The 23,130-nt window shown below is 42.3% G+C and overlaps 1 protein-coding gene across 1 annotated transcript in view; it reads right to left on the minus strand.

Annotated features, from left to right (window-relative positions):
* Positions 1-567: 567 nt before the first annotated feature.
* The window catches only part of LOC119661211 (homeobox protein goosecoid), a 95,572-nt gene continuing 73,009 nt past the window's right edge, over positions 568-23,130 (minus strand). Inside the window, exon 3 of the mRNA XM_038070434.1 lies at positions 568-1,169. Coding sequence (XP_037926362.1) covers positions 972-1,169 — 198 coding nt within the window. The 3' untranslated portion in view covers positions 568-971. The remainder of the gene's footprint in view (positions 1,170-23,130) is intronic.

A 23,130-nucleotide genomic window follows, 5' to 3' on the forward strand; every position in this document is an offset into this window, starting at 1 on the left:
CCCTCCTGCACTTTCTCTGCGACTCTTTAGGAACCACAGAGAGATTTTTAGCTGCAGGGTGGAAGAGCTGCTTTCTACGGGCTGGCTCTGAACATTCGACCCGGCTGGACTCTGCCTCCCTGCTCCCATACTCTCACGGTCTTAGGAGTTTGTGGCATCAAAACGATGCACCACAGCGCTAGTTGGGCTCCTCGGAGCGACCATTGATACCTACCTACCCTAGCCTCAGAGGAAACTAGCAAAGGCTAAGTCATGCTTAGGAGGGGCCGAAACAGGAGTCATACTTAACCATCAAAGTTGTATTAAACTTCGAGTGGTTTTTCCAACTCATAACAAGGAGATACTTACCTTTCCCTTTAACGGATGCGGTGGCTTTCAGACATTCCAGGACGGGAGTTAAAGCTCACTATGACGGGTTACAGAGGTACCTAGATCATTCGAAAAAAAAAACCCTTCGTTCTTTGTTATTAAATTTGATTTATTTCTAATAATTTTATGTTATTTGCTCAGTTATGCAGTATCTTAATATTATTTGATTCAATTTAAATACACAGCTATGCACCGGATACACTGAGATTATTTTACAAGGCTTACATCTACTTTCAATTAATCTAACTTAAATTTAAAACTAAATTGTACATATCTCGATTACTACAAGTGTGTTCTGAGTTGACTTTAAATATTAATATTTACAAAGGTTTAATTCGTGCATTACAAGCATCGCTATCTGCCTATTTTCAAATCATAAATACTAATTACATCACATACATGGATTAAATTCATAACATTTCACTGTGCTCAAATTTAAGGATATTTCCATAAATGACTAACCGTCGTGTTTTTGGGGTCATGGGCTTGCAAAAGGACTCTCCACTTAATGATTGTTTTTTTTTTTCTCTGCCTCGATAAATCTTTATGTTCCAGTAAAGTATTTTGAAATATATTTACAGAAAATTAGGGAAGTGGTAGTTTTATGCCACCTCCAAATCTGAGGAGTCTTCAGCATCACTGTAGCCATTCGACTCGGCCTTTATCGACTGCAAGGAAGCTGAGTACTCGTCGTTGCTACATTTAATATTGCCAGAATGTTCCTCTTGAAGCTTCCGTAATCGTTCCTGCTCTTCCCGTTTTTGCTTGCGCCACTTAGCCCGACGATTCTTAAACCAAACCTGCAAGGATAGAAAAAAAGTTCGTTATTATCATTATTTTCGACTGACGATAGTATCTTAAATCTATATAGCGAATGCAGCGGAAATTTTCGGAAGGATATGTGTATCCAACGATTGTAGCAAAACTATTTGAAACTCCGCTCTAACTGGTGTTCTGAGGTGGCGGGGAGGAAAGCGAGGCGACAACCCTGCCGGCTGAACCCAACCCAAGTGGCCGAGGAGAACCTCCATTGTGGTGGCACCGGGAAACGCTGTATCGCATTGGCTTGCCGACCGTGATGCAGTAGGCGAATGCTTCAAGGCTTAATCAGGGCGATCAGACCCGAGTCTGCACGGGGACTCATCTGAAGTGGCTTCGACCACGAAACCTTACCAGGGGTATACGGGTACCATAGGAACCGGGATAGCCCCTGGACTCATATACTTCGGGAGAATTCCTGTCGTATATGAGTACAGTTCGGTTCTTTGCGGTTAGCCCCTAGTGGGAGCTTCATGGGGGCTGCTGGTGATGCTCAAGCGAGAAGAGACCTTCGGGCCTCGGCGTAGTGTTGCGTTTCAACACGGATGCCGTACTCCTTAGTTCGGTAGAGATTTAGGTAGGTCTTGCATCCACCAGTACGAATGCTAAGCCATGCAATTGCATAAACTGGTACCGTTGTTGCTTGTCACAGCGGGGCTCTGATTGTGGCCCCAAAATCAATCCGTGTCTTAAGAGGACCGTAGGATTAAGTCTCCACGACAGATACCTACGTTAAAACCCCAAGGACTTAACCGCCTTTCACGTGCCAAGCTATCTCTTGCGGATATTGAGGGATTATCTGAAAGACCGCTCCCTGTTCTATGAGACGCTAGAGGGCCAGAGGAGGATGAAAATCACGTCGGGAGTAGCACAGGGATCCATCCTAGGGCCGGACCTCTGGAACGCTTCCTACGATAGTCTGCTGAGGCTCGATATGCCCGAAGAGTCGCGCCTGGTCGGTTATGCAGACGACGTTGCGGCACTTGTTGCCGGACGCACTGTTGAACAGGCGCAGAGCAGACTTGGCATATTGATGCGACGGGTAAGCGGATGGATGACTGCTCACGGTTTCAACCTTGCGCTGGAAAAAACCGAAGTAGTCATCCTGACCAGAAGGAGAATCCCGACCTTGCGTCATATCGCATATCGATCGGCGAGTTGACTATAGAGTCAAAACCAGCGATTAAATACCTTGGTTTAATGCTCGACTCGAAGATGAGCTTCTTCGAGCAAATCAAAGCAGCCGCGGACAGGGCTGGAGGCAGCAGGAGTCGCGGCCTTGAGTCGGCTAATAGCGAATGTCGGGGGCCCTATATCAACTAGGAGACGTCTCCTCATGGGAGTAACGCAGTCCGTCCTTCTCTATGGTGCGGAGGTATGGGCTGATGTCCTTGACAAGGAGGTGCATCGTAAACGCCTCGCTCAAGTGCAGAGACAGGGAGCTTTGCGAGTGGCGTCTGCTTATCGCACCGTCGCAGAACCGGCTGTGATGGTGATTGCGGGAGTGATCCCCGTTGCCCTCATTGCCAAGGAGCGCAAAGCTATTTATCGCCGTAAGGGGGAAAACTTAAGAGAAGTGATTGCCCGTGAAAAACGTCAACGCACCCTTAACGAGTGGCAACTTTCTTGGCAAAATGAGCCAAGGGGCAAGTGGACTGCGCGGCTCATCGACAAATTAGACCCATGGTTGAACAGAAAGCACGGTGAGATTGATTACTTCCTTACCCAACTTCTAAGTGGGCATGGAGGTTTTCAGTCTTACCTGCACAGGGTTGGGAAGGCGCGATCTCCTGATTGTGTGTTCTGCAATAGAGTGGCGGATGACGCTGAACACACCTTTTTCTCTTGTGAGAGGTGGGACGGCCTCCGCCAGCAGCTTTATGCAGACACAGGGCAACTCTCTTCCGACAAAATTGTCAGAGAGATGCTGAAGAGCGCTGGCAGCTGGAATCGTATTGCGCATTATGTTCGGGCTCTTCTTACTACGAAGATGATTGAACTCGACGGGCAGAGAGATCGGACGGTAAGGGGGTCCCTGAACTAACAACAACTCACTTCCTCCCCTCCCCTCCCGTTGGTGAAAGGAATTCCCTGACTTGAAGGCTCCCAAAGCCGGGAGAGCGGGAGAGCTAGCCCGAAGTAATGTGTCAAACGGTTCCAGGCTAGTTCTCTGATGACAGGGAGGTGTTTAGTTGGTAGTCCGCCAACGTGCTGTTGCGGGAGTCCAACACTCTGTGCGTAAACGCATTCACCTACCCTACTCCCAAAAAAAAAGGACTTAACCTCCGCTCTATCTGTTCGCACTATTAATGACCAACCCCCTCTCTTTCTTCAATAAGACAAACCTTAAGCCTTATTTCGTTAAGGATCTCACCCCACAATTTTCACCCGAATATCCTTGTCTGCTTGTTCAGTTTAAAATCCTCTTGAAATTCTGCGCATTGATGCAGAATGAGAAGATTTTGTTTTAGCCATTCAAACAAAAGTGAACAACAATATCCTCAGGGGACATTAAGCACACAGCGGGAATGACTCCTTGGAATAACCCACTACCAACTACCCCTTCATCCAAATAATTTCCATTACAACAGCAAATCTATTGTTTTAGTAAAGATTTCGTCCTGCTGAAGGAGGCTCACTAATGGAATGAGTTAATTTATTATTTAGCGATATTTCCTCTCTTCCATCGAAAGCAAGAGACAAAACGCCAAAAAAATATACTAACCCAGCAGATCCTCCGCCATAATGATGATGATGATGATGCCTATCATCGCTAAAGAGCATTTTCATTATTAGGATGGAAAATATTTAGACAGACTCTGATGTAGCGAAATGTTCTGTGACAATCCCCTCAAGCGATATCCTGGGATAACAAAACAACAGTTCCATATTTTAAAAATTATTCTTATCCTCCCAAGCGTTTTCAGCATGTCCCCTCGTTGCTCATTACTTCGTGACTTAACCATCCCCTGGTAGTGGTTTCCGCAGCACAAGTGCGGTTAAAGTTCGGTTTGGTGAAGAAAAAGGGGTGTGATAATATCATATTCAATTACTCAATTAATGGAGTGATTTCCAACAAGCCTATGAACCCCACAATGCACAGGAAAGCACATAGCTGTAAGCAGTTTTTTCTTGGTTCCGAATACAAGAGGGATGAAACCAAAGCAAATAGAGTAGAACGTCTGTTCACTATGTACCATACTGTGTGCGTGGGGGATATGAGATGAGGGTGTCGGCAACATAGAGGTCCTGTTCGAGACATTCAATGATGAGCAGATGATGATGATATTCGACGCCACTTGACAACGAATCAGGACAATATTGAGGGTGGAACAGGGAACAATAGAGACTGAATTGGTCAGACTTTGACGATTCAGGGGTGTTAAGTGGATCGGTTTCAGTGGTATGAAAAGGCTCGTTTAAGTGTTTAATAAGTGACATGAAAAAAGCTCAATGACTTAAGAAAGTGTTTGTGTTTTTATTTCATGGGAGATTGTCCAAATGAGGATCTCCCTACGCAGTGACAAATCAAGCGAATTTCTTCTGATTTTCAGTTTATTCCAAATGAGTCCTTTGGCAAAATCACAGACATGGTTAGTTCTGAGTCCAGTTAAATACTTTTATAAAAACTTCAGCTGAACCAAGTAGTGAAAGTTATGCGGTAGAACCCCTGAACGATTGACTTCAAAAATAAGGCTCATCCATACTACTCACGAGCCTTCATTATATATTCCATTATGCCAGATCTCACGTAAGTAACTCTGACGCAGAAAAATGGGGAAATCAAAATGCTTGAAAACTGGAAAGCTCACGAAGAGAAATCATAAGAAAATTAGTTTACAATGAGTCAAAAATTTCAAGTCAAAATAATCTCAGAGGGTGGGAGGATAAATCCTCCTTGCCATTAAAAAAAACTTGCTCCTTGCTGAAGGCAGTAAATTATAGTGGCCGCGGCTTCGCGACGGAAGCGGAATTTCATTCGCCTTTTTCTAGATTAATTTGCTCAAATAATGCATTCTTTAATGAGCAATTACCTTAACTTTCCCCGCAGATTGCACATTATTGAATGCATTCGAGCGAATTGATCGTGACAGAAGAAATAATTCGCCACATCCGCGTGCGCATGCTTATGTTGCTGCAACATGAACTCTCCAAGTTCAAGGCGAGTGTAGCGGGATCGGAACCTGTCGAGGTGGACAAGTGATGAACGGCATGGGGATGAGGAATCGAAACATGGAAGAGTTCTCACGTAAAATGGAACATTAGAAATTAGGCCTTTGTTCGCGGTTTTAGCGTTTTCTTTGAGATGAATTATTCAAGTGTCTAGAGCAAGTTTTTTCAAATCTCTTCCCGCGTTCGTGTAAAGAAAATCAACCCGAAAACAGTGCAGCAAATCCAGGAAAAAACGATAGCGGAGAGCTGGTGAAAGGCGGGCAATTTAACTTGGGCGTGAGGCGGTAGATTACGAGGAGGCTTCTGGTGCGGAAAAGAAAGAAAGAAGGATCTAGCCCGAAAAAAGAAAGAAATAAGGATCCAGTCCGGAAAAAGAGAACTACGGAAAATTTCCTCAGTTTCCCGCTAGAAAAATCTTGCATTAGTCAAATTGTTTTCTGGCTGTGGGGAAAATTATTAAAATTGTTTCACTGGAGCCATTTGTGGTGGAGTTTTATTTTCGTGGAGTACCAGGGACACTTTCTTCATTGAGCGTACGGTATAGGGAGAATATCGCATTTGTAGTTTCCGAGAATTTCTTGTCGGAGTGTGTGCGGGACATTTTCCCGTTCACGTGTGCAGCGCTGGGAAGACTCAGGAAAGAAAACAAGGAAGAGAAAAACTTTATTTTTTTACCTATGAGGAACCAACTTGCTTGTTTCCCTTGAAAAAAGGTAACTACGGGAAATTTCTTCTATTTCTTCCTGGAAAAGTCTTACGATTAGTCAAAAAGTATTCCGGTATATTTTTATCTATTTTTATTTTAGTTTAGCAATAATGTTATTACTTTATATTTCTCTAGATTTTGTTTTGTATTTTTGAGATAAACTTATCTGTTTTTTTGAAACCATCAACATCTACACATCACAAAGGAGCTCGGAGTGAAAAGTGGAAGTTTCCTCTTTTTTTATTTATATTTTTATTTTTTTTTTTTAATTTTATTCCATTATTTCTTTCCATTATATTCATTTTATTGCCTTATTTATTTTATTATTTTGGCTACACCAATTAGAATTAGTTTTTTTTTGTTAATTCTTATTTTTTTCGCTCGGATTTCTGTTTGGTTTTTCTTTTTGATTCCTAATTTATTTTAAATTTCTTTTAATTCTACTGCTGTTTATGGATTTATAATATAGATCATATGATGAATTCTAATTAAATCCTTTTAATTTAAGGACTTCCTACTTTTCTTCTCCTCCTTGACCCCGCAAAACCTTAATATAGGGACATCCTCCAAATAATGCGCTGAGGATGTCAACGATGGGAGGGAACTTCAGGTGCCGCGCTTCATTGAAAATCTGGGGCAGAGGAATCAATGATTGAGGCTGTGATCCGTCGTGGATTTCTTCACTCGGGTCCAGAGGCGCAGTCGAGCCGTTTTTTTTTTATTTTCCAGGTTTAGCTCGCGTCCTGGTTGATCTCGTTAGGCCGTCGCGAATTTCCTTCTTCGTTCAGTTATTTTTAGATCCAGTTGGGGATCCAACGCGGGGTATAAACAAGTTCAATTTGTAAAAATGACACGTAAGGAATCAAAACACTCACAGGAAACCCCCACATTCCCGAACCTGGCTAACACAGAGACGTGCAAGAACGTGTCAACCAAGCACTTTGATGGAGCTTCAGTGTTTGCGGGCAGACCTTCACAGTCACCTAGCCAATATCTTTTAGGTTTTGGGGTACCTCTTTCCTCTAAGTCTTCTTGGGCACTCAGAATGGTCGTTTGATAAACCGAGTTTTCCATAAGTTTCATTACAAAATATTGGCTCTAAAATCCACTCCCCTTTAATTGGTGATTAGAATTCTCTGAAAATATTTCCACCGCAAAACGTGACTAAAGTAATAGAAATTTATGAACTGCAATTTTTTAAATTGATGGTGATGACCAGAAATGACTATTGTAGTGTCCGCGGCTTTGTGGCATATGCTACATTTCGTCTGCTTTCAAAAAAAAACATTTGTGAAAATGCAGGATTCTTTTTCACTTTTAAGCTCCACATGGCTTCTTCAATACACTCCTTCTAACATCCTACTCCCATCCCGACATTCACTTATATAAAGCATTAATTTTTAAAATAATCATTTTTATTTTTCTTTTCATAATATTACTTACAAAACCCCGCTACATCTCAACTTCCCCAAAAACCTTTAAATTCACATAAATATTTCCAAATTTTAATACAGCAATTTTCCAATGTTCTGAAAATGATCATTAACCTTTTTGCTCTTGCTTTCCACTAGACCTGCTCCGGCTGTATATTTTTTAATTAATTCCTGACGCTGGCTTGTGACTAAATCTACGACGAGTTTTCAGTTCAAGGTCTGATCGAAAAAATTAGCATTACATTGGGCAGCTGAAGAAGGTGGACCGGTTGTCAATTGAATCGAGAGGAATGTCGTTTCCATTGTTGAGGAGTATTATGGAATGCATTTTCGGAAATAATTGCAATCGCTCGTACATTAGTTGATTTACTAGTGAGTGATGGGCTACTTAGTAAATGTGATTTTCTACACGGTGCTGGCGTAAGTACGATTTATAAAAAAATAGGATATATTCGTGAGGACCTTTCCTGTCAAAACTCTACCATATGAGGGAAATTTATTTGTGTATTTATTTTTTATTTGATGAGTATCTATTCTTTTTGATTTTTCCCCTTCCCCTCCTCCTCTTTAACCCGCAAAGCTCATCACCTAATATATTGGCTGAAGATGTCAATCCCCCCATACGCCTTTCAGTTAGAAAGTACATGGAATAGGTACGCAGCATGAATTGAGAAGATTCGCAGGCAGCATTGCGCGTGCATTTCTGGAGTCCAGTATCAGATCTAGACCTCTAGAAGAAGGGCTTCAAGAAATTTTACGAAAGGGCCCAGAAAATCATACAGTCTCTGGACCACGCTACTAGAAAGGAGGACCATACTGGAATTTTGCGAAGACCACTATTGTCAACAACACGAAGGGTGATTTTCTATTGTCCTATAGCAACTGCCCACAAGTTGAAACAACTCACACAACCCAAAACCCAACCCAACCCCAAAAACGAGAGCTGGATATCTGCGTAGTAGCTCTTAGCCGCCGATGTTGGTAGAATTTCATAGGAAGGCAGGATTGCCTGGGGGAGCGTGAACTGTTCTGTTATGAGTGTAGTGCACTTAACGTTGGGGGAGGGGGGGGGGGGGGGGATGGGAATTGTTGGTGAATGAAGATTCCTGTAACTTGGGTTGCCTCGTCACTGACTGCACATTGTTCCAGTGCAGGACCTGCAACAAGGGCAGTTGGGTTTCGATTGACCAACAACGAATATCAAATTAGACGGACCACATCGCTGTCAGTAGTACCATTAGCAGCTATACTTAACAAATAGTGAACTGATATCGCCCTTGAAAGAGACCACTAATTATTGGCCACTTACTTTCGCCTATGTATGAAATCCGTTCCATTCGTCTATTGTTCTGCACTGGGAAAGTTTTCTTGCTTCAATGGGTATACCCATTGCTCCCCACCAACCATACTGATGCACACTAGGCCATTATCAGGTAGACACCAGGCACTGAAGAAGGGAACAAGTTGTTCCCGAAATATTGGTATTTTCAAAATAAAAATTACTCCTAGCGATGGAGACAGTTTTGCCTTTCAATTCTCTAACTTTTTCGTTAGACCATTTGCGGTTTTCTTAGTTTCAAAAAGTTTGCAAAAACAGGAAACTTATCAGCAAAGCTCCTTGGCAATCATTCAGAGAACAGAAAGGCTAGATATGCCCACTTTTTTAAAGAACTGCTCCTAGGACCAATGAACAAACATGATTCTCAGAAAACTTGTTTACAGGAGACCAACCTTGGGTACACTTTAAAAACGTTAGATGAAAGACGAGTTGGATTACGCAGGCCAAACATTGAATAGAATACCGAAAGATGTCTAATCTCAGAAAACGAAATGGTATGTTTGGTGAAGCAAAAGTGATATCATCGATTGGCAAAAGGGGCCGTATCATCCTCCATAAGATATGTGCCATTGCGGCTTCGAATCCATTGTCAATAAAGACTGAAACGACGGAATCAGTTGTTGAGGTGTTCTTTGGGCCTTTTCAGTATCACCAAGAATCATAACTATTTTTTGCACGAACCAAAATTTTACTAAACAGAAATTTAATTAATCTGTAAGCTGTAAGGCGGGGTGAACCCCGAAATCACCTTCCTCTTCCTTGTGCAAGGGCATGGTGAAATGTTAAGGTCATAATTATGATAAAAAAAATACGCGGTCGTTGAACTTTCTGCAAGTGGTTTCCTGATTGAATCTCAAATAAGTGGTTTTAACAGTGAACATTACTTATATCCTTGAAAAACTTTTGGCGATAATGCACTGACTAAAATTTCTTCTAGGGTATCTACACGATAAAAAGTCCAGATACCTCTACATACTCTTTTTCCTAAGCGACTCACATCGTTTCTTTGCTAGCTGTTTCAACTAATCTGGGACTAAATTCAGAACTGGAAGTTTTTATCTTCAGATACTTACATAAGGCCCTCTATCATCCCTTACGAAAGGTACTGTCGTAGGTACTATCATCTGTGGCTCTATAAGTAAGGCAGAAGAAGGTATCAAACCTAATGATTTCTGCCCCGTAACATATACTGGGCCATGAGAGGTCAGAGTAACAATCCATCGCATTTACATCCTTTGTACTTATTTCGAAGGAAACTTTCAACAGTGCTAACGAAGAATAGGAACACCCCACGCCGATTAGGCTCTATTACTATTATCAAGATGAAGTAGAATAGTAGTGTCCTGACCTAAGCCATCGCTCTATTTAACACAGAGTCTATCACTTCTTCTTTTTCTACCACAGATTTGGCTCCACAAAATTTTCTTGCTGGATTATCTTCACCCATGTGGATTAGGTGACCCATCTACAGCAACTATTGAAACGGATTTCACAATATCGCTCAAAGATTTCCTCATTCGAAACGCATACCTTATCAAAAAAATATCCTTAGTAGTTATGTTTGAATACAGCAAATAATAATTATATGCCTGTAATAACGTCAGAGAATTATTTATTAATTCATGTAACCTGCATCGAAATATAGTTTCAACATAATATAGTTCTCAGTATCCGTTAAGATATCTCCTTCGCTAACTTATATTTTACAAAAAAAAATGCCATCTGCCAAGAAAAAATGCAAAAATCTCGCGTGAACCAAATCAACCCAATTCGTGATCGATTTCAAACCTAATTCCTTCTCGTAAATCCGCCAATCAATTATCCTAGACGAACTAACCTATCCCGAAATTGTAACCCTTCGCCCTCACAAAAGCCTTTATCTCTAATTCTTTATCAACAAATTGCTTTTTAATACACAGAAGAGAGTAAACTATACAACAATTAACTACAAAAAGGACATCATGTTCTACACACAAAATCCACAGTCATTTATATCCTTTCATATAATGACAGACTATCAACATTACAAGGTGGTCTAAGCGTTGTCCTCTTAAATCACCAAATATGAACGCCCATTGTGAGACAATTCTTTTATGAAGTCTAATTCTCCTTTTTCGGCAATTTGTCCACTATTTGATGGCAAAGGATATAATACCCTTCTTAAGGCACAAGGATCACCTGCGGAAACTACAAAAAAAAAATTCGAACAAAAAAAGAATAGAAGGTGACATACCACATTTTTCAAAGATGAGATGTCAGAGTTCTTTGGTAGATTGCCAAAATAAACACTCCTCCTAAACACTCGCTGGTGTTGAAAGGATGACTGTTGTCGAAAAATGGGCAAAGTGAAAAATGAACAGCGAGGATTCTAGGTCGACAAATTTTAGGCTTGAAAAGGTTCCAATTAAATTTAGGTGTTTTTTCTTGTGGAAAATAGGCTAGAATTTTTTTAAAGTGAAATTCAATTGGAATCAGCTAAGGGAATATTCGAGTATAAATAAATCTCAAAGGTTCGAGGTAATCATAGAAAGAATATGCGTCAATTGTTTTAATTGAGCAATGTTGAGAAGATGTGAAATCTTCAGGATATGAATTAACCTTTTCCTAGTTGTTGGTTATTTAAAAAACAATAACTAGACTCTTGTAGACTTGACGAATATGAAGCTTTTTTTGACTAGATATAGCCGCAGAGTATATTTTAAGGACTAGTTGTCATATGTGGCTCCGCTGATGGATGAGAAATCAATAAACCACAATACAATGCGAGAGGCCATGAACGATGTGGAAGCCAGAACTTTGGGGAATGATAACTAATCACCTATTGCACATCTCTGGAGAACTACAGGTCACTCTTTCATGGTCTGAATCGTCGTGGATGATCCAGGGATATCATGTGATTGTCTGCGAGTCTCTGAATAGAATTCTTCTTTGAAGGTAAAATCAACGGCATCTTGGGCAATTTAAAACTCAAACTGACCCCAACAGACGTGATCTACAGGATCGCCATGTTTTATTTTCTGAACGTTGGTAGAACATAGCTGCGCCTCGAAAATGCTCTTATTCTTACGAGGACTTGACAGTGATCAAGGAAGATGACCTCCATGAAAGAAAATACCAAGGTTAAGATATTCCAATTTTCGAAACCGAATGAGAACCTCAGCTTTATTAGTATCACGTCTGACTTTTTGGGAGGAATATCAAACAGTGAGAACATTCCAGGGAGGACGTTAACCCTTCCTACTGAAAGCAACGCTGCTGAAGACTATGCGGTCTAACCTATAGCAATCGAAGGGCACTTCAATAAATTTTCTGATTTTTCATGCAAAAGAGGACATCGACATAGCAACTGTTTAGAAGTCCTGGGTCAGGCACTCAATCGTTGAACAACTTCATAACAACCATCAGCATTAAGTGCTCATCATGCACTCTAGCAAGAAAAACTCAATTTCTTATTTGTGTCCCGGTTTGTGTAGCAATAAACAAACTGACGTTAGTCTACAAATGAAGTGAATCTCAAAGAGAACAAAGTTGCAATTAAAAACCACTTTAGTATTAACAACCCAGAGGCCATGAAGAAGGGCACAGTTTACCTACAAGGTCTCTTACTTTAAGAAATTCAGCAAGAAATCACTAGAACTGTTACGGTATGAAACCTCTCTGACCCCAAAAACCTGCCTAGAGAGGTCTTATATATTTGCTACAGTGACGAATTTTCGCTTTTATATAAAACCTAATCGACGAAATGCATACATTGTGCCCCTAAATCTATCCTAAAAAGAGAAAGATAGTATAAATCACATTTCCTAAATTTACTGAAAAAAAACCCTTTCAAGCCCGCCGTATTGTGGATCGGCTGAAACCCTCTTCTACGTCATCACAACGAAGCCTTCGTTGAAATTCAGGACAATGTGCTAAGAACGTGGATAGGATTTCCGGAGATTGTCCATACCATACGTCAAAAATTCCCAGGTATGATGCATTTCTAACACCTCCAAGAATCTCAAACCTATGATGAGGTTGCGTATCAACTGTGTGCTGCTGTGTCCTTATTACAATTGCAGTCACTTGTGTATTTTATTATAGTACAGTTGCGATTTTCAGGCTGCATGGCCAGAAGATCTACTTTCATATTATTCGTTTATAAAATCGAGGTTCGTTCACGGTGTCGCGAGTGGTTTAATCGGTTCAAGGAAGACAGAACATCAACGGAAAATGACCTTCGTTTAGGAAAGCCTTCAACCTTGATTGACGACTTTCATGTGGACAAAGAGAATGCCTTTGTGCACTCCAATCGTCGTTTCAAGAGATGGCAGAGGAGTGACACATCTCATTTTGGTCATGTCAAGAGATTTTGACTCAAAAATTGGAGATGATGAGCATTGCAGCAAGTTCATTCCACGACTGATGACAGAGGATCAAAAACGCATCGTCTGGAGGTTTTGTCAGGAGCTCTTGAAAATGGCTGTTCCCAAAACTCCAGTACCCAACGAAAGGACAGCGGTTTCAGACGATAGAGGAAATCAAAGGAAAAACGCTGTAATAGCTGAACACCATCCATGAAACAGAGTTTTCCAGATGCATGAAACAGTGGAAATGCTGGTAGGAGAAGTGTATTCACTCCCAAGAAGAGTATTTTGAAGGGAATAAATTCAAGAGGCATCACGTTGCTGAGTACCATCTATAAGATATTCTCCACTATCTTGCTAGGCCGGATAGCCCCATACGCCCAGAGCATCATTGGCCCATACCAAAGAGGCTTCACTCCAGGCAAATCAGCAACAGATCAGATTTTCTCTCTGCGGCAAGCGATGGAAAAACTGTTGGAATATGGACAACAGTTACACCATCTGTTCATCGACTTTAAAGCCGCCTATGATAGCATAGCCAGGGTAAAACTGTACACGGTCATGAGAGAATTCGGTATCCCGACGAAATTAATAAGACTGACTAGGCTGACCCTGACCAATGTGCGAGGCCAGATAAAAGCAGCAGGATCACTCTCAAGACCATTCGACATCAACAACGGTCTACGACAAGGGGATGCCCTATCATGCGTCCTCTTTAACCTGGCCCTCGAGAAAGTGATCCGTGAAGCCGAGGTAAATGCAAGAGGTACGATCCTCTTCAAGTCCACCCAACTACTGGCCTATGCTGACAATATCGACATCATGGGAAGAACCACCCGAGACGTACAAACTGCCTTCATCCAGATTGAGCAGGCGGCTTGTGGCGCGAGATCTTGGGCTGTACATCAATGAAGGCAAGATAAAATATATGGTGGCAACGTCAGCACCGAAGACGAATCAACCAACAACATCAAACCGCACTGGCCAAACCCAAACACGAAGAAGAATAAGGATAGGAGAATACAACTTTGAGACCGTTGACAATTTCTCCTATCTAGGGTCGAAAATCACAACCGATAACAACTAAGATGATGAAATCCGCGCACGGTTGTTGTCAGCCAACAGAGCCTATTTCAGCTTACAAAGACTGTTCCGCTCGAAACGTCTCACCATAGGGTCAAAGCTCTTACTGTACAAGACTGTGATCTTGCCAGTCCTCATGTATTCCTCGGAAACTTGGGTTCTTAGCAAAAAAAATTGCGAACTCTTGGCCGCGTTCGAGGGAAGAATCCTCCGAAGAATTTTTGGCCCCCTACATAAGGATGGACGATTCCGTAGCCTACACAATGACGAAATCTATGAGCGATACCATGACCGTCCGGTTGTGGATAAAATCCGGCTCAATAGGTTACGGTGGGCGGGTCACTTAATCCGTATGGATGAGGATGATCCCACTCAGAAAGTCTATAAGGGCAATATCTATGGTAGAAAAGGAAGACGAGGCAGACCCGGCCTAAGATGGAACGATGGCGTAGGTCAGGACGCCAGACAGCTTTTAGGGATATCGAATTGGTGGACCTCGGCGCAAAACCGGGATGTCTGGAGTTCCTTATTAAGGCAGGCCTAGACCGGATACCGGTTGTTGCGCCGTTGATGATGAAATTCAAGCAATTGTAAATATTTGTAATAAAGAATTAATGAGGAAGTCCTAGAACTTTTTGATCAGTTAACCGCATAAGCGGCAAGATCCGCGGCTAGATGCCTTTTGTTTTTCATGAATAACCGCGGATATTTCCAGCGGTTGAACATAGAGCTGCGCCCAACCTGCGGTTATCAGCAAAATGGACTGTACGTACTAGGCGTTTATAATGCGCGGCCAACCGAACTGAACTCAACGTTCAATAGCTCATCCGGTCTATTTACGGGGTTCGACAACCGCCAGTCATTTGAATCGCGCCTCGTGCCTAGCCGCGCATCCAACCCTTAAAAATTAGCAGCCCCTAAAATTGAAGTTTTTCGATATCAGCATGGTAAAGTTTGAATTTTCAACCCTACCCCGGGAAGAAGAAAGAATGATGAGGACATGAAGAATCCCTTTGAAGAATTGTAGCGGTCTTCCCCTCACAAAAAGTCATGGCACCTTAAAATGGGGGTAGTTTTAAGTCAAAACGGTAGGGTTTAACTTCGAGCCCCAACCCCGCAAGGGTACAAGAGGGAATGAAGGAAGTAGCGGGAGATCTCCTCTTTCAGGCTTTGTTGGAAAATTGCGGCAATCAGCCCCTTAGAAAGTTATATACACCAAAACGTTGATAATCTCTCACAGGTTTAGTTTGTATTTGGAAGTATATATAAGCAATCCGTATCAGAAAGGTTTCCGGATAGCTAAGTGGTTAGAGCACAAGGCTGTCGTACGGAATGTCGCGTTTCAAATCTCACTGTTAGCAGTGGGATTTGTATCATGATTTTACGGCGGATACCAGTCGACTAACCTGAGTTAAATCAGGGTAATAATCGCGGCCGAGGGCAATGCTAACCACATTGCCTCCTACAGTGTACGGAACCGTATAGCGTTACGGTTTTAAATGAGGTGCTCTAACACACTTCAAGGCCCTGATCCAATATGGATTGTTGCGCCAACGATTATTATTATTATTAAGGAAACTTTTTGAGAGAGCGTGCACAGTAGGGCTAGTCCAACACTGCAATCTCAATAACATTATTCCAGACCATCTGTTCGGATTCCGTGCTAAACACAGCACGCCCTGAGCTACCTCCACAATATTGTGGCTAACAGACGTATCGTCAATGGTAGCATGCGCTCTGGACTTAGAAATGGCCTTTGATTCCGTGTGGGTAAACGGATTAATCTATAAACTAATTAAGTACGAATTCCCAATCCCAACGATCTCCCATCTCTTCCCGGTAACTTCTGGAGGGCCGCAAGGATCCATTTCTGGTCCCACTCTGTACAGCGTTTTCACTACTGATGTCCACCTCCCCTGGGTCGGCACGAACTAATGCAATATGCCGACGATATACTCGTCTACTTCTTCGACCCGGCAAGGCAGTTAGCGAAATAGAGGATTACTTGGTTGACCTCTGCTAGTTGGGGAGACTAAGAAGTGCTGCAGAAACGCCGGCGAGCAAAGATAGAACCCATTAGAGAATATATTCTCAACATTACGGAGTGGTTTTTCCATAAACTAGAAAACCATCCAAACTCAAAAATTAGAACACTGTATGAGCAAGGAAAGACAATCAGACTACCGACTTTTCTTAGTTCGTGTCAGATACTTAACTCTGACTTAAAAACAATAATCCTGTCCCTCTTCGACAAGGATCGATGTAAAATTATAGACTTTTGACACAATAAAGTTATATACAGTGAAGGTCGGGTAGACCAAACAATGTATAGCCAACCATTGTAATAACTCTAAGCTAGCTAAGCTAATTCTATGCGACTTGTAAATAAAATGTATTAGAAGTAAGTCACTATTTTGGAAAATAAATGAAATGAAATGAAAGAAACTAATACTTAGGCATAAAGGGCCAATTTCACCAATACCTTGACAATTACGGTTTATTCCATTTCCCGTATATCTGGTTCGTGCTCCAATTCAGAGCACAGTTTGCTCCGAACTCTCGAAGCGAACGGTCATTAGAAGCAGAGCTGAACAAGAATCCTCGAAAAAATCGAGGGGATAAAGCGAGAAAAGGCTGCGATGGTCCAGCAGCTGGACTGTCAGCTAAAAATTATAAAGCGGCTAGAGGATCGCTTGGCATCCCTCAAAGGGAGGATACCAATCGCAACGTCGGAGCAGCAGCAACGACAACATCATCGTGAACAACGGCAACATCAACATGAACAACAACAACATGAGCAACAACTAAAGGAGCAACAACATCATCAAGATGGAGAGATGTGCGTGGTCATCCAAGAAGAGGAAGGCGACGAGTTCAACTTCGTCCAGCGGAGGAAAAAGAGAAACAAAGAAAAGGTGAGTGTAAGTAGAGTTAATGCCCCTCCGGCAAACCCTCAGGCACCCTCCCCCCAGGCTACCCGACCAAAAAAGGCAAAAATTCCGCCCATCACTGGGTATAAAATTAATGTTCCTCAATTCTTGAGGATATTAAAAGAGAAAGGGTTAAAAGCAACGCTAAAAAATACGAGGGCCGATAGGACCCTCATTTTTGCTCAAAGTCTTGAGGATCATGCAGCGATCTTCAACCTTATTAAGGAAAAGGGCCTGCATGCCACGACCAGTACCCCTCCGGCTTTAAGGACTCAGTCCTTGGTCATCCGTGGTCTTCATAGAGAGACTGAGCCGGCTGACATAATGCGCGAACTCAACGAAGAGTATCCGCACCTAAAGTTGAAAAGTGTTTCAAATCTAGTCACACGAGCCGACAAACTGGCCCACAGCCTGAACCCGGCACTTCCATTGAAGTCGCATTCGGGGCTGTTCATGGCTACTTTCGAGCCAGAACAAGATCTAAACCAAGCAATTAAGGTGAAATATATCCTTCACTAGAAAATTTCGCTTGAGAAAGTCAAGCCGTTTCAAGAAGTGCAGTGCTACAACTGCCAAAACTTCGGGCATATCGCCATCAATTGCTCCATCGTACACCGGTGCGTGAGGTGCACGAAAACCCATGTGCGAGGGGAATGCTCAAATCCCACCGCAGACAAACCAACTTGCTGCAATTGCGACCAGGCGGGACACCCCGCCAACTACCGCGGATGCCCGGCATACAAGAACATGGTTGCCAGAAGGGAAGCTGGCAGGGCGAAAAAAAATGCCGAGACCATGAAAGCCAAACAGGCGGTGACTCAGATGTCACAAAGCTTGGCCAAACCGGACGTTTCTTACGCTCAAGCAGCTAGGAATACTCTCCCTAGAGCTGCAGCCCCCCAAACTACTCTTACCCAGACAACTAGGAACACTATTCCTAGAACTACAGCTCCTCAAGTCCCTCAAGGCAACAAATTGGCCTTCCAAAACTTGGTCGAAACTCTCGCGTCGGCCCAAATAAATGAACAGCGACAATTAGCCGCTATCCAACTTTTGATGAGTTTATTGAGTTAAAAGTCGTCACATTTAACTCCGCGTCCTTGGTCTCACACGCCCAACGTGCCACCGCACAAGAGTTGGTCGATTCCCTGAAAGCAGACTTCTTCTGTGTTTCAGAGACACATTTAAAAAGCAGGCACAACGTTAATTTTACCGGATATAACATTATTCGGGACGACACCAACAGCGATTCTGCCCTTTTAGTCCGAAAAGACTATGCATTTGAGGAAGTCTCCATCAAAAACCTGCAGACCTGTTCCGCGGCAGCGGCCTTAGTTAAAACTAACGACAATAGACGCATCTTAATAGCTGCAGTCTACATAAAATGTAACTCTCCCTCTGAACAACTGGGCCAAGACTTACAAATCTTGAGCGATCTCCAGTCTAAATCTAAATACCTACTTTTTGGGGGGGGGGGGGCCTTAAATCACGGCACACTTCCTGGGGCGATTTGGCAAAAAACCGAAATGGGGTTGCCCTCGAAAAATGGATCCATAATCAAAGTCCATTAAACCAGCTTCAGATGATCTTGCCAGACACACCCACAAGGCCTGCAAGTCAGTCAATACTTGACTATTTTCTAATGTCCGCAGACGCCACTCTCACACTGCATGTGTTAACGTGCAAAACTTTACCAGGGATGTCCGATCACTTCGCAGTTGAACTTATACTTTCCCTAAACTCTCGACTGCAAAAGCGAGTACCCAACGCAATAAGATCATTCGCCCATACTAACTGGGATAAATTCAGGGCAGAATTAGCACCACAGCTAAACCTGAAAAAGATCACTGTCTCGCAAAATCTAACGGACAAAGAAATCGATGAGGCCATCATCTTGGCTACTGATGCCATCAACTCTGCTACACGCAGAAACACAAAGCTCCTCAAAATCGATGAGATTCAGTTCAATAAACTGCCGCACGAGATATTGAAACACCTGAAAGTCAGAAAAATCTGGCGCAGAAATCTCAAACGAAACTTCCACAAAAATGGCAACAGAACTAACACGGAATATAAAGTGTTAATTTCGCGGATTAACTGCCTTAGTACATTAATCCGTCAAATGGTGGAACAATTCCGTAGCGAGGAACTCACTCGCAAGCTAGCAGATGTGAAACCCGGATCTAATATGTTTGTACATATAAATAGGCTGACAGGCCGCAACAGATCCACAAACTTGGTTCTTACCAAGAACAATGAAAACATCGGCAGTGACGCTAGGAAAGCTCAAATACTCGCGGAGTCTTTCCTAAATCAACTAAACTCTCCTTCACCTAGTAACAACCGAGCCGTCAGTTCGACTGTAGGCACGACAATCAAAGACTTTCTTCATGAGCATTCACTCAAACTAACTACCTTCTCCACCTTTAACCCATCCTGCAAACCAAATGACCCAAAAACCTTTTTGAGCTTATCACAGCTCGCAGCCATCACTAAAAGCCTTAACGGAAAAAAATCAACTGGACCAGATGACATAGCAAATATTGTCATCAAAAACCTCCCTAGGGCATCAATGAAGTTCCTTCTTGCAGTCTTCAACAACTGCATCAATAATGGTTACTTTCCCACTACTTGGAAAGTAGCAAAGATAATCGCCATTAAAAAAAGGCGGCTCCCACGAACCACAAAACTTCAGGCCCGTCTCTCTCCTCTCCAACTTGGGCAAGCTCTTCGAAAAAGTATGGACAGTGGGATTAGTCCAACATTGCGATCGGAAAAACATTATTCCGAACCATCAATTCGGGTTCCGGACAAAGTATGGGACCCAACACGCATTAAGCTACCTTCACGATTCAGTGAGTAGCAGACTTAACGTCAATAACAAGCCCACAGTAGTGTGTGCATTAGACCTCGAAAAGGCATTTGATTCCGTGTGGGTCAACGGACTTATCTTCAAATTAATCAGCCTCGATTTCCCTATCCCAGTGATCAGACTTATAATAAATTTCTTCGAAGATAGGCATTTTTACGTCAGCGTGAGAAATGATTATTCCGATCTCCTACCGGTCACTTCTGGAGTACCGCAGGGATCCATTTCAGGACCTACACTCTACAACATTTTCACGGCCGACGCTCCAATCCCAGAGAGCGACACAGAACTATTACAGTTCGCTGACGACACGCTTATCTTCTCGTCGAGCCTCCGACCCGGTAAGGCAGCTAATGCTATAGAGAAATACTTAACAGATCTCTGCAAGTACTACCAGACCTGGGGGATAAAAATCAACGAGGCTAAAACACAGGTTATTACTCTTCGGAGAAAATCCAGATACTTGGGATCTAGATCTATCCACAGAAAAGCTAAACGCTTAAAGCTACGCATCAGGAATACCGTAGTAAACAGTTCACAACAAATGAAATACCTGGGAATGCTATTTCATGAACACCTACGATTCGACCCCCACCTTAATCTTGCTCTCAGCAGAGCACGCGGTGCACTAAGTAAAATCTACTCTATTCTTCGTAAAAGAATAGGACTTTGCACTAAATCTAAACTGACCCTATACAAAGTCCTTATAAGACCGATTCTTTGCTACGGAGCCCCTACATGGATCTCTTGCTCGACCAAAGCTATGAAGAAGTGCGAGTCCTTCGAGCGCAAAATTTTGAGACACTGCGTCGGCTTGTCGTACAATTGGAAAACCAAGAAGTTCGGCCGCAACGCCGAAGTGTACAGGCGAGCAAAAGTTAAACCTCTTCGAGAGTTCGCTCTCAACGGAGAATCACCCCAATCCACTCATGAGGCAACTTTATCTGGAGGGTAACTCCACCCCATTGGCCACATTCTTAAGGCCTTGCCAAATTGTGAGCTCTGCATTAAAACCCGCCATTGTCTCTCTCTTCGACACTCCTTGCCTGGTAGGGGTGCACAGAGGTTAAGCACGAAATTGTGAGCGCTATAAAAACATTAGTTATAAGAATTAGATTTAAGTATTATTTATTAGATTAGATTAAGTTAGAATAAGTAAGTAAATAAGCCTTCTCGCGCTCTAGGTGCAGGCGCAGTTTTTTTCAAATATATGTCCAATTTTTTAATCATGAATTGTCAAGATCTATGTGTAAAGTAATTACACCGTAAAAAGTAATGTCAGAGAAGGTCGGGCAGGCCAAACATTGTAATAGCCACCCGTTTTTTTTTTAATTATGACACATAAGCTACATTTAGGCTAGTAATAAGAAAGAAACGCTATGTATTTAATGTAAGTCACTGGTTTTTAAATAAATGATTTTAAAATGAAAAAAAAATGAAAAATTCAGAGCAATTTGAAATCATCGACACTCGCATTGATTTCGTTGCTTTGAGTGGTAAGGAGTGCAGTAGTTGGTCGTAGTGACCTGTGGTTTCGCACAGAAAATTCAGTAGAAGAAGAATTCGCCGTAGCGAAATGTCATAGGAAATGTCACTCGTCATTATCTGGTTTTACGGAGTGGTAGCCACAATTGAGAAATGGAAAATGTGAACTAGGAATGGCAAGGATTCAACCAAGTCTATGTCATTATGAGCGAGAATATGTTTTGACAGATTTCTAATTTACGTTCGTTAAAAATTTTACATTTATATTTGTCCACTATAGCTCCGACTTATGAATTGCCTTTGCCCTCGACGAAACCGTCTGTCGTTGTTTTTGAGGAAACTTTGTTGATCCAAATTGTTTTCATGTGTCCCACGAGTATTCTAGTTATCATCCTTACAAGCATAGAAGAACGCCATTTTTTTATTGCGTCGTTGCAAAACATGTCAGTTTTTCCTTGCTCTTATGATAGAAAATCGAAGCTTCACATCGAGATAAAACCTGAGATCTGAGTGTTGTTAATGAAGGAAAAGACCTTTCTCTGCGTAAATCGATTCGTTCCATACTTTGCCTCCGTTTTAGCCCCTACAACAGACCAAACCAACTAACTCCTACAGCAAAATTCCTATCGTACAACTCACAAAACAAAATATTGACAAATAAAATTACCGATTATACAGTGGATTTTAACAATAATTCCTTCATTTAATTATACCAACCCCCGCCTGGATCTGTGTGCGTGCAATCCATTTTGTTTCTGTTAGTTTGAAATCCATTCTACAAACAACCCATCAGCGGTTGATTTTTAATTAAACCAAGAACCACACCACATGATTTTCCAGGGCGCCTAGGCCTGGAGGGAAATTCGTGATTTGAGGGTTGTTAAAATGTTTCCATTGAGTGGCGACCACGAACAGCCACGCCGAATTCGATAAAGTGTTTCAGTAGTTTTCGGGGATCGGCAGAGAAAAAAGTCCTTCCTCGCAATATGCGCAGTCTAGCCCGACAGGATAAAAACCACACACTCATACATACACATACACTAATGTGGAGCATGGAAGTGGGTTCACTCTCTAAGCTCATAACCAATCAATTTAGCAACACAATCCCTCGTGGGAGTAATGGCGCCCTGAAGGCTTGCAGAGGCTACGACCAACCTCATGCCAGCTCGATGTTGTATGTGGAACCACCTCTGATGCCAGCTGAAACAAAGAAAATTTCCACTTGGCTCGACAACGTCCAAAATCGATTTTCAGCCGATTGAGGAGAAGGGAATTTAGTTGATTCGGTTTAATTCCATAACGTCATCAAAAATTTATAACGGCAAAATGGATTAAACTCCGAAATCCTGCTTTGTGTAGTCAGGGTCGATGAATGGCATGAGAGAATGGGGCTTAAGGCCGTCCGCCTCATCCACCGGCTGCACAAGGATTTTCCCAATAGGCGCATTGAATATGGTAGCGATCATATGTAGTCCTGTGGGTTTCAGTTAAGGATCAAAAAAGGAACAGCTATTTAACGAAAAACACACAAAGCTTGAAGGCTTCTTCTCGAATTTCATTTTCCTATTTTAAACCACT

The sequence above is a fragment of the Hermetia illucens genome, chromosome 1 (genome assembly GCF_905115235.1).
Source record: "Hermetia illucens chromosome 1, iHerIll2.2.curated.20191125, whole genome shotgun sequence".
NCBI classification, from domain to species: Eukaryota; Metazoa; Arthropoda; class Insecta; order Diptera; family Stratiomyidae; genus Hermetia; species Hermetia illucens.